This window comes from Gambusia affinis, linkage group LG02, assembly GCF_019740435.1.
Source record: "Gambusia affinis linkage group LG02, SWU_Gaff_1.0, whole genome shotgun sequence".
NCBI classification, from domain to species: Eukaryota; Metazoa; Chordata; class Actinopteri; order Cyprinodontiformes; family Poeciliidae; genus Gambusia; species Gambusia affinis.
Genome location: NC_057869.1, coordinates 24,073,167 through 24,085,622, shown reverse-complemented (window position 1 = coordinate 24,085,622; position 12,456 = coordinate 24,073,167). Strand labels below are relative to the sequence as shown.

General features: G+C 42.2%; 2 protein-coding genes across 2 annotated transcripts in view; both read right to left on the bottom strand.

Moving 5' to 3' along the window:
• Positions 1-1,110: 1,110 nt before the first annotated feature.
• On the bottom strand, positions 1,111-3,304 carry rxfp3.3a1 (relaxin family peptide receptor 3.3a1). Its single transcript, XM_044135247.1, has one exon. The coding sequence runs from the start codon at positions 2,749-2,751 to the stop codon at positions 1,768-1,770; it is 984 nt and encodes a 327-aa protein (XP_043991182.1). The 5' UTR covers positions 2,752-3,304; the 3' UTR covers positions 1,111-1,767.
• Positions 3,305-3,840: 536 nt separating this feature from the next.
• The window catches only part of LOC122841692 (E3 SUMO-protein ligase PIAS1-like), a 79,764-nt gene continuing 71,148 nt past the window's right edge, over positions 3,841-12,456 (bottom strand). Inside the window, exons 11-13 of the mRNA XM_044135234.1 lie at positions 12,033-12,172; positions 11,132-11,172; positions 3,841-9,598 (exon numbers count right to left, since the gene is read on the bottom strand). Of these exons, the coding sequence (XP_043991169.1) occupies positions 9,236-9,598; positions 11,132-11,172; positions 12,033-12,172 (544 nt within the window). The 3' untranslated portion in view covers positions 3,841-9,235. The remainder of the gene's footprint in view (positions 9,599-11,131; positions 11,173-12,032; positions 12,173-12,456) is intronic.

Sequence of the window (12,456 nt, the reverse complement as noted above, 5' to 3'; positions counted from 1 at the left end):
TACACGACTCTGGAGGAGCTGCAGAGATTCACATTTCTTAGATCAGAGCAATTTCTCGTGTGGTAAATTATTGAAAATTGAGCAAAAAATGATTTGAGGGGGTTTAGGACAAACGAACGCAACACTTTTCCTTTTCCTTGTGAACACATTACATTAAAAACTATGTGTCATCATAAAACATCAATAAACCATATTGAAGTTTGTGGACGCGATGTGACAAACGTGCATGAAGACTTTTGGATGCGCTGCTCTTCCTCTGATGACTCTCATCCACTCCCAGTCCTCAGCCATATTTCATTAACATGAACTTTAGTGCCTGCTTAATTATTTCAATTCCAGTGTGTGTGTGTGTGTGCGTGTGTGTGTGTGTGTGCGCGCTCCGCAAGTCATCAGTTATTTACCAACTACTCTTTCTCATTTTCCAAAAGACTGCATGGCCTCGAAGGAAGTCACTTTAACAAGTTAAGATTAGATGAAAAATTAATTTACAAAGATCTTTCTCTCTTTTTTTTTTTTTTACACTTGAAAAGACTAATTTGAAAATAAGTGGTAACGACCCAAGTGGAAGGACGTCAGTGCTGAAATGCTTTTTCATGTTTGTGTAATAATTTTTTTCAGTTCAAATGAGTCAGATAAAATCTCTGAGGTAAATGAGGTAAAGGTCTCAGATGAGAGTCAGTGAAGGTAACTAAAGTCTTGTTTTTAACAAAGCGAGCCCCTTTTTTAATTAAAAAAAGAAAAAAGAAAGAAACGCAGCACCGAATGTGACACAAAATGAGGCTGTTGGTAATTGGTCTCTTTCTAGTCGAGTCATTTCATTATACATTGAGTTCAGCCCTGCGACAGACTGGCGACCTGTCCAGGGTGAACCCCGCCTCTCACCCGGAACGTTAGCTGGGGATAAACACCAGCAACCCTCCCGACCCCATTAGGGACAAAGGGTGATTGGAAAATGAATGGATGGATGGATTCAGTTCAGCCAATGGCTAACCCAGTCATTTAACTGCATGTACGCGATTTGCGCGTACATGTAACTAATTTCCTGTGATGCGTCACACCGAGGGGAATATCGGTGCCCATTTTAACGCCCATTTCCGCTGCGTACTGCTCATGTTTGAGCCCCTCAGCTCTGTTTCACACAGATTTTATTCGCCGTTTCTATCAGATCAAACTTTGACAAAAGCAAAAGTATTTGATTGTCATCGCTCTTTAAAACACTTGGACAAAACAAACAAATAAAAAAATAAATAAAATAGTCTGAACTTGCTGTGTTTTATTGGCACACATGAGGTTTTGCTGCCTGGTTACAATAATCATTTTAGCTCTTTTTCTTTTGTTTGTTTTTTGGTCGGGGAGAATACTGATGCGCACGGCTCCATCAGCTTTCTGTCAATGCACTTATAGTAAAAACATGAAAATGGAAAGCCACTGACCACACATTATCAGCCCAGTAATACCAAAAGCACAACAATACACAGATGAGTGTGACGCGCTTTTACGCACGACCCGTGGACGAAATTTTTAAAAAATATATTTATATATATTTGACGCATAAATATTCACGAAGCAACGTAGCAAATTAATTTCTTTATAATTTAACGTAAAACATTCATGTAGCTCCGAACGAGTCAGAACAATCTTATCATTAAAATGAGCGACAAGAAGCGTGCTTAATGGGTTCCGATTTGCGCATCCAGTGCGTCTTGGTTACAGTTTGCCGAACACATTACGCGCGTCATTAAGTCGCTCCCTGAGCCTTTAATGCCACTATGTCCTGCGGACCAGACCCCGCAGTTTGTCCCGAAACTCCTTCCTCATGAGGCAGTAAATGATCGGGTTCAGGCAGCTGTTGGTGTGCGCCAGGCACACGGTGAGCGGGAACACGTACGTGTGGACGATGTAATACGCACTGTCCCAGTTGGCAAAGTTCAGTTTGACCAGGACGCTCCACAGGGTGATGGCGTGGTTCGGCATCCAGCAGAAGAAGAACGACAGCATGACGATGGTGATGGACTTGGTGACCTGGGATCTCCGTTTGGGGTTGCTGGTTTTCATGCTGCGCTTGCGGATGATGCGCAGCAGCATGAAGTAGCTGACCGACACGATGGACATGGGTAGAACAAAACCCACGACGATTTTGTGGATGTGGTAAACCGCCAGCCAGTACTGGCCGCCCGGAAACCTCAGCAGGCACAGTTTCTCTCCCGTCACGTTGGTGACCGTGGAGAAAATCGACGTCGGCGCGGTGGCCACGGTCGCCAGAGTCCAGATCACCGCGCACACCCACTTGGCGGAGCACGACCTCTGCTCGGTTCGGTTCTTCAGAGCCGAGGCCAGCGACCAGTAGCGGGTCACGCTCATGGCGGTGAGGAAGAAGACGCTGGCGTACATGTTCATGACGGTGACCGACAGGATGATCTTGCACATCGCGTCTCCGAACGGCCAGCTGAAGTCCATGACGGTGTCCACGGCCCAGAAGGGCAGCGTGAGGACGAACTGCAGGTCCGTCACCGCCAAGTTGAGCACAAAGAAGTTGACCCTGGACTTCCTGCGCTCCTGTGTGACCCTGATGAAGAAGAGGACCAGCAGGTTGCCAACCAGCCCCGCGGCGCACACCACGGAGTAGACGAGGCAGATGAGGAATCTGAGGACCGGACTTCCGTCAGCCGTCACGTCGATGTCCTCCAGGTTGCTGAAGAGGTCCGGCCTCAGTGACCGGTTCAGAAAGACGCTCTCATTGACTTCACTCATACTGTCAGCATCTGGGGAGGAAGGGGTGGGGGTAATTTAAACGCCTGAACGTTTATTCCCAAACAGAGCCGCAGCTTGGAGTGCTGCCATCCCAACTTCTCATCTCCTCTTGAAGACGCACAATCGTCTAATATGACAGCCTGCGGCTCCTGGTGACAGGACAGTTCCACCCACCGTCTCTCTCTCTCTCTCTGTTTTAGACTATGGGTGGGGTTAGATGCTCATTGGTGAGCAGCATGCAGGCTGGATCCATCAGGCTTGCGCGCAAACGAACGCAAATCATCTTCTCCATAAGCATAAAAAACAACAAACAATCAAACAACAAACAAAACAAAAAAACCAACATAAATGTTTTCGTTTAAATCTAATGGATAAATGACAATGAGATGACATTGTTAGATAAGTCATACCTGAAGCCGCTAAGACGCACATTGGATGTGTAACTGAGCGAGTCCCCTTCAAAATAAACTGAAAGTTCATCAACAATTCACTGCTGCCACCCAGTGGCCAAGCGACAGCAAAGGGTCATCTACATTCATCTCTGTAAAAATGCCAGAAGTTTCCAGACTCAACTCCATCTCCAGTTTTCATGTATGGGAAAACTGGAGATGGAGCTAATGTGCTTTACATTCAAAATACATAATTCACTATTATATGACATTTGGAAAAAAAAAAAAAAAAAAGAAACTGGAAGGAAGAAAGGTGGTGAAAAAGAGGACAAAAAGGAAAGGAAAGAAGGAAAAGGAACAAGAAAGGACACATGGAAGGAAAGAAATTGGAAAGAGGAAATGATAAAGTGAACAACAAGAAAAAAACAGAAAGGAAGTAAGGACAGAAACAACGAACAAAAGGGAGGAAAATGTAAGGATGGACATAAACAAAGAAAGAGAGAAAGGAAGAAAAGAATGAAGGACAGACACAATGAAGGAAAACACTAGTAGAAAATCTTACCAAGTGCTTGATAAGATTGAAATAAGACAAAATCAACTGAACAGCAACTTTTCAGCAAGAGATAAATTAGCTTTTGATTAAATGAAAAAAAAAAAAAAAAAAAAAAACAACCTCCAGAAATAAATTGAAACACAGATGTAGCAGAATGCATTTTATTACATCTACTTTTCTACATAAACAAGTAACATTCAATAAGTAAACAATTTCTTCCAATGCAGGTAATAAATATTTTTTTCACTTGGTATATTTGTACAAACTGACATGGGTCTACTGTACACCGTCTTCCTCCTTCCCTCCATGAAAAGCCTTTTTTTATTTATTTATTTTATTTTATTATTATTGTTTTTGTTAAAACAAGTTTTTCTTTCTCTCAGATTGGAGCTGTGAAACCTGTTAATAAGGCAGTGAGTGCAGATGTCGACTCGAGTCCGTCTAAGAAGATCATTCCTGCTGTGTGAGACTCTTTATTGGCCACAGTCGTTTTTTTTCCCTTTTTTTTTTTGTTTTACAACTTTCGTTTTCTAAAAAATATATAAATTATTTTTATTCCTTTCGCTCTGAGGTGACGCACACACACACACCCACATACACACAGACAACCCCCCCCCCAAAAAAAACAAAAAACAAAACAGAAGCATACGGAGCGGACATCGAACGGCTCACGTTCGGATCTGAACGTTCAGTTTTCAGGGTTTTCCCATACTGACAGAATATAAACACTTTTTCCCTTTAAGTTAAGGTGAGGATGACCAAAGAGAGGAGCTGCTTTCCCAGAGTTCACTGTTAAAGAGACATAATAATAATAATAATAAAATAATAATAATAATAATAATAATAATAATAATAATAATAATAATAATAATAACATTGGAGGGAAACCGGGAGGAGATCCAACTTCGTCGTTTTTGGGAATCCCACACAGAAGCTTGCGATGTTTGAGCAGAAACACATTCAACACAGTTTGCTCTGGCGCCCCCTGGCCGTCATGAAGTCAGCAGCATGACGAGCGCGAGGACAGAAGCTTCAATAAATTAAGCCGCAATCAAATGTTTTCAGGTACAGTGACTGTCTCGTCAAGTATCCCAACACGGGAGGGGAGCAGCAGGAATCTGGTAACACTTTATATTAAAGGCACATGCTGTCTATGAGTCTGAATGAAAAGCCTAACAATTAATTATTAACCGACTCATTGATGGTCTGTAAGGAAACTCTCTGCTGCAGCTCCATCCAGAAGCCCTGCAGGACTCTGCTGTGCTTTCCAGGCCAAATGAAGCTGGTTTTAAAATGTTTTATTTAGGAAGGATGTCTTGTTTTAGTTTCATAATCAGGATGAATTTAAAATCCTCAAATGGAGATTTATTGATTTTGTTCTATTATACAAAGGATGTCGAAGGAGGAGGAAGAACACAGCTTGGCCGCCGCTCGGCATTCAAAACAACAGGACGCCGTTAAAACTTGGATACAAACGGCTCTTTCGGCTGTAGCTAAAAGCAGACGGGAGCTTTTCAGGCCCTCTCAAATGTATTTTTCAGTATTGTTGAAGAGCGAACAGACAAGCCCTGAACTGGTGCCAGATGGTGAAATGAGGTAAACGGGCTGAGTTGGTGTGAATATGTACAAGGCAGACCTAAAAATGAGACGGTTGTTTACCGACGTGTGGCCTGCAGGCATGGGGGAGTCTTTTACCATGACAACCTGGAAAAAAAAATCCCACGGTGTTCACTATGCCACTAACAAATACTTAAAACTATTTAAAAATATATATATAATCTAATTGCTTTAAAGTAATGCTAAAAAGCAAAAAAATAAAAAGTACAATAAAATTCTTACAACATGCTTTAGATGCCACTTTGATTTTGATTCTTGCACGTCACCGTTTAAAGCTCAACTTAAAACAGTCGAATTTTGTCTGAACTGCTAATTTGAAAGATTCAGGAAAATAATAATTCAAAAAAATGTTTTGTATCATAAGTCACATGTTGGGATACAATTTTTAAAATAATTTCCTAATAAAAATAATTATCTGAATGACTTAAAAATCTAATTGCACACTTAATAATTTACTAACAACCCTTTTAAAAACTGTTGTGTGAAACATATTAAGCCATATGTTTATTTTAATGAAGGGTCAAAATAAAAAGCTCAGTGCTGTATTTATCTGTGGTGATACTTTTTTTTCATGTTTACTTTTTAACAGTGACCAGAAAAGTGAGTATTCTCCTGTTTTGGTTTGTGGTAAATGTCCCAATTAAAGACTTGCTTGGATAAACGACCAACTATTTCTATGCTTCACTTACTGGGACCAGAGGTGGGTAGTAACTAGCTACATTTATTTGAAGTATCAGTTTTCTAAGGTTTATGTTGAAACAGATTGATTTGGAAAAGCTAAATCTTTCTTCTGCCTATAATAATTTTACTTATTTGCAAAACTTTCCTTATTGTCTATAAAATACCACAATGTGAACATTACTTTAGATTTTGGTTTGTCTGCTGCCATCATTTTTAAATATCACATCAGGTGTTGCAATCAAACAATTATTAAGTACATGAGTAACATTTTGATGGAATACTTTTTTTACTCTCACCTTACTAGTTTCTTGTACGGCAAAGTTTTACTTTTACTTGAGTACAAAAATCCTAAGATAGTGCTTCTCTTGGTTGAGTAAAACGTCGTGTTACTCTCCACACATCTGACTGTAACCAACTCAAAGAAAACGGCTTTGTGCAGCTTAAAAACTCCCATCAGATGCCTGTAGATAATCTTGGACTTTTAGAAAAACCTCGACAGGACAGGTCATCTGTAATGCCTCAGTCCTCCACCAGGGGGTGGAAGACAAAAAAGGGGAGTAAAATGTTGCAGGTTTTTGTAGGAAAATAAAACGTTACGATGTAGAGATTTCAGAAATGCGGCATAAATGATGCTCCATTTAGCCTTATAAGGCTAGCCAAAACATAGAATAAACATTTGATAAATTTCAGGTTACTTTGAGAGTTTATGCGCAGAAAGTAACTGCTTTGAGTTATATGTGTAAGAGCAACTTGTACTTTCAAACTTCAGCTTCGAAACAGCATTAACACAGAAAGAGATAGGTGGCGCTGGTTCCCACACCTGCTCCAAACTGACAGGCACTTCCCGAGGAAACGGCCTCAGCTGTTTGGCAGATAACAACATGCAGAATAAAAATGATACACATTAAACACGCTAGTAGGCATGGGCTGGTTTCCACTATGTTTCATGTCCTCTTAATTTGAAAGTGCAGAGACGAAGTGCCTGTCTGAAAGATTTAAAAATCTAGGCAGCCTCGGAAAACTACCTGATGTTTGGATTTGTCTGCTGGGTTTCTGGTTGTGCAGCCTATTTCTTTCTTTTTTCTTTTCTGCAGTCCTTTCTACGTCGCTGCATTCCGGAACACACAACACAATTAATTCAAAAGAAACAATTAATCACGCATGAATTAATTAAGCATTCGTTTGTGCCCATAAAAGGATTACCAGAGTCTGCTACCGAGTAAATGCACGGTGGCATTAATTTCCCTAGAGAATCATCACAACGCCTTTCTGAGTAGTCAAGCTGCTGCTAAATAATTATTCAACGCATATTAAATAAAAATCTTTTCACCACCGGTTCCCACATGACGGTGACTCACACTCGCTTTCAGCCACTAAGCAATTTGTAAAAAAAAAAATAAAAAAATTAATATATAGACACGAAGGGCACAAAATAAATAAAATACTGCACAACACAGGAAATACACTAAAAGAACTTGTTCCAGCAGATGATGGAGAGGCAGGAGTTGGTTCCCATGAGAAGAGCAGGGAAAGTTAGAAATGCCAAGTGGAGGGAGGAGGAGGAGAGAGGAGGAGGTCACCCCGTGTCAGATCCCCGTCCGGTGATGAAGGAATGGGACGGGGCGGCGGGAGGAGGGAGGTGAGACGACGGGAGCCGCTGTCAGAGCCCATTATCCCGTGATCACTGGGATAATTAGGCGCTGCCTGTCTCCGGCGCCTGGAAGCGGGACGTCAGAGTGACGCTCATAACGCCAGACGCTGGGAACATTTAAAGGATGACGGGGAAACACGGCTTCTCGATAACGACAAAACGAAAGTGTGTGTCGTTTTAAAAATGTACATTCACAAGCAAAACCATGCGTGGAAAAACAGCGAACGCGCTTTGCTCCAACACTCGAGGCTTTCTCCTGACAGGCCATGCATTTTTTAAGCCGTCTAATTCGGAGCGGAGCCCGCGTCGACCTGCCGAGGCCGCCGCCGCCTTTCACTTCTCAAGACGTCAACCGCAAGCGCTCCGTCCTGACTCAACTTTCCCCCGGATGGGTGCGGATAACCAGCTGTAGGTTCAAAAACGTCCGATGCAAAAAGTGACGATTTTAAGACGTTCCTCAAACACGCGCACATATTAAACAGGCACTGCTTTAAGCTTGGTCGCATGCTGTGGACGCCTGTGTCTTTAAAAGGCCCGCCGTTGCTACGACGGCTTCGTCGGAAAATTCTTTTACGACAGTCAGCCGCAAGAGACGCGAAGCAACACACTAAATCCGGAGAAACGGACTGAAAACACTGACACACACACACATTCAACAGCACTCAGATCACTTTCATATTAGTACCTACTTTTTGGCATTGTGCAAAAAAATAAAATAAAATAAAATAAATCTTCCAGCTAAAAGTCAAAATTGGCAAGTATAAATAGCTTCAACAGTTTAAATGCTGTATGCCGGCAGATTCTTTACAAGGAGTGAAAATAACCAACACAGAATCAACCTGAAAGTCAAGGGGAATGCATATTTCACTGTTTAAATATCATACATAAGTTAAAAAGAATATTAAAACTACTACAACATGATTCAACTGTTAATTCAGTCTCATTATAGAGAAAAACAAAATACACAATGAATCTGGGACAAGAAGTAAGAAAAGAGGAACGTGGTTGCTGTTGGAGATGCGGATGGAAAGTTAAGCAAACATGACAGCAGGTGTTGAAGGGAATGGAGGTCCAGTCCTCCGCCTGCGAACGGCGACAGAAGCAGCTCACTTCACTGAAAACGTTCCCGACATAGAAAAGTAAAAGAGGAAAATAGATTTTGTTCTCTGGTCACGGTGCTGCGCCTTGTTTTTGTAGAAAGGAAAAAAAAAACAACCAAAAAACAATAAGGGACCCTCCAACCTTGTGGTTTTTTTTTCCCCCACTCGGGCAGCATCTCCGCTGTTTGTGCCAAGTTTGTACCAGTAAAGATCAGATGTGGTCCAAACGTCGGACTGGTTTCTCATCTGAGGTCAGTAACACCAAGTCCACATCCCTCCCCGCTCCTCTCCCTTTAAGTGATGTCACCCACTCAGATATTTAGTGCTTTTCTCCACATTATGGCTCCGAGAAGGCTGACAGAGTTCGATGACGTGGGGCCGGTCTAATCTCTGGAGCAAAAAAAAAAAAAAAAACGTTCACCCTGCGCTCAGCACCGGGTCCGGCGTGGTACTGCATTCACACTGGACCCGAGGCGTCGCCCCCCGCCTCGGGTCAGTCCAGCGATATGACGTCAGGTATCCCGCCGTAGATAGCTGCCACCGCCGCTTCGGCGCTGCTTCGACTGGCCACCACCCCGGGGTGTGTGTGTGAGGACGGGTGTGAGGACGAGTGCGAAGACGACGAGTGTGTGGAGTGAGTGTCTCGAAGGCTACTGGATGAGACCAAGCCGCCGCCGCCGCCCGTGTTGCTCATCCCGTTGGTCGGCGCCGTCAGCGAGGGGGTACCTGATTGGTCGAGGAACAGCTGGGAGGCCGGCGAGGAGGTGCTGTAGGGCAGGAAGCGGTTGAGGAGGAGCTCGTGGTCCTCTGAGGCCGAGGCAGCCGCCGCCGCCGCCGCCATGACCATGTTGTAATGCTGCAGGGCGGCAACAGGAAGAGCTGTTAGTGGGGCAGCATTTTATATAAATATATATAAATATATATATATATATATGTGTGTGTGTGTTCTTTTTGTCATGTTGGCCAAAATCGTCAGCTCAAAACTACTCGCAGGACAAGAAAATAGCATTTTCTAAAAACTAAAACGACCAAAAATGTTAATTTTTTTCCAACTTCTCACCACTAAGCTAGGCATTAACTGATTTAACTAAATAGAACAGAATCAGAATAGAATTTAACTTTATTGTCATTGCACTGTCACAAGTACAAGCAACGAAATGTAGTTTGCATCTATCCAGAAGTGCTCTACACGATATAAATATTTATTTACAGGTGTACAGGACTAAATATAAATATAAATCTAAATATGGGAGCTATATGCACAGATTATACACAATATACAAGAATGTTAGGAAATGGATATAATATATATAATAAGTAATCAGACTCTTTTGTAGGAACTGCGTCGTAGATCCAAAACTGTAAGTGGTTTTTCTTGTTAAAAGAAAGGCATCCCGTTCGCTTATTGCTACTTTGGACTCGAATGAGGAAAAGTGAAAAAATAAAAATAAAAATTGGCTATTCTCAGCATTTAAAACAGGATCTTGGTCAGTCTGCATTTGAAAACGCTTCCTGTATTTCTCCAAGTTTTACTGCAACAGTTAAAAGCAGATGTGGGTGCACCAAGGTGTGATTTAGAATAGATGTGTTCGTAGTCACCATGACAATATAAGGAAAGCAGAAAATGAGGAAAAAGGTGAGCCCTTTGTGTTGCATTTCAAACAGATTTAGGTTTAAAAGTCGTAGTTTTGATCTAATTTATACTTTTGAATTGTGGAAAGTGGCCGGTGCGCCCCACTTCAAACACCCTTAACGTATAAGAAAAAATAAAAAAGGAAATAGTTGGCAATATTTTGGCGTCAAGTATAATTGATCCATTTGCTTCTGACTGTCTTCTCTTTCAAAGGTGACATGTCAGACGAAACGTCTCCAGCAACGCGAGTCATATTTAAAATCCCTTCGGCTTCACTGTTTCGGGCTGGCAGCAGAAATCTCTGACACCGATACGGCGTAGTGGAAGCAGCAGGATATCACACGACTTTCAGCTAAGTGGCCCAGCGTTTCTTCTGCACCAGACGACTTTTATTTATCAAATGTTTTGTTCTCGCGGCTCCCTGTATAGATTGAGACTAAGATCCAGTAGTAAAAGCAGTAAGAAAAAAAAAAAAAAAGGGAACACAGAGTACAGGAAGGATTTTAAGTGAAGTTCTCTCCCATCATCAGGTTTTAGACACGTCAAATTAAAATTTTGAGTGGCTTACTCCGAATTAGGATATGTCTTTTTAAATCATTTCTTTTTATGACGGGGAACATCTCATCACTGAGAACCCACTGGTAGCTGGCAGTAGAGAGGGTGCTTTAATAGCAACAACAAAAAAATACATAAACGTTTTGGAGGAATGGGGGGTATTCCTGTGCTACGCGACACACAGAATACAGTTGAACATACCTGATGATTGTCTCCTTGAAGAAAAGAGAAGAAGTTCAACTCTGGAAAATAAGCACAAAGGAAAGTCGGTGTTGATTACATCTAGAAATGAGGGGGATGGCGAACGCCAGAGCAAACCTGCAGGCAAAGATGGTACAAAAAAAAAAATGAAGTGGAAATTCTCAAGGGAAAAAAGTTCATGAGTGTTTTAGAGCTGATGTGGAAAGGTCTCACACCAGGTTCGCCCACCCACGAAAACAAAAACCTTTTGCAGCTCATTCTTAACAAGTCATCAGTCCAAAGCGTTCTTCTTCTGCGGTATCTGACAACTTTTGTTTAACTGGGCCAAAGTTTCCAGATAAGGTTCCTCCATGTCGTTCATATCTATACTTTTCCAGATCCAACTTTCTAGAAAATTACGTAAGGGCACAAGAAAGTAAGAAGGAACTGAAAACAAGGGAGGAAAGGATGAGTGAAAGGATATCACTAAAAAGAGGGAAAGAAACTAGGGAAGACGTGACAGAGGAGGGAAAGAAAGAAAGATGGAAGGTCAGAAGAGACAAAAAATAGAGGCCATGGCCAATGGAGATACGGAGGAAACAACAAGAAACAGATTAAGAAGAAAAGACAGAAAGAAGGATCGAAGAAGACAAGTACAGCAGAAAAAACACAAACAAGGAAAACAAAGAGAGGAAGGACACCAGACAGGAAGGGGACAGTGAGGGGCCCATATAAGGAAAAAGAAAGAAAAAGAAAAGAAAGAGAAAAAAATAGACAGGAAGGGAACAAGAGGAAGGAAGGCCAGAGAGAAGAAAAGACAGCATGACAATGAGACAGGGAAGAAAGTTTGGATTAACAGATACATTCTATATTTATCCGGATCTGGAAAACGTTTCTGGATTCCTGAGTGTGTGGTTGTTACCCGACAGGTCGTTGGGGGTGTGGTAGTAGGGCCTGTAGTCCTGGATGAGTGGGGGCACCGGAGGGATGTAGTTGGTGTCCATGGCTGGCATGCTGGGGGTGCGGCTGACGGGAGAGGCCTGGTGGTGCAGGTTCAACACCCTGCAGAGCGAATGCACACGGAAAACACAAAGAGGTCAGAGAACTGCTGCACCGACCGTCAAGCTGTCACTTTGTGCAGAATGCAGCAAGCATTCTGCACCCTCCACTAAGCTCCAAACACCAACGCAAGACTCAACAAGGCCAAATGAAGCAGTAGAGTCTCCATGAATGTTAATCTGGCAGAAAAGACACCAATGAAAACAAAACTCTGGACTTGATGCTACTTTGCTCAATTAAAAGTCAACAAAATTTTCCTTATTCTGGGTTTTTATTGTTTACGGTTG

Bases quoted from the DNA above. Each gene is read 5' to 3' on its own strand.
- rxfp3.3a1 (XM_044135247.1), bottom strand. From the start codon at position 2,751: ATGAGTGAAGTCAATGAGAGCGTCTTTCTGAACCGGTCACTGAGGCCG.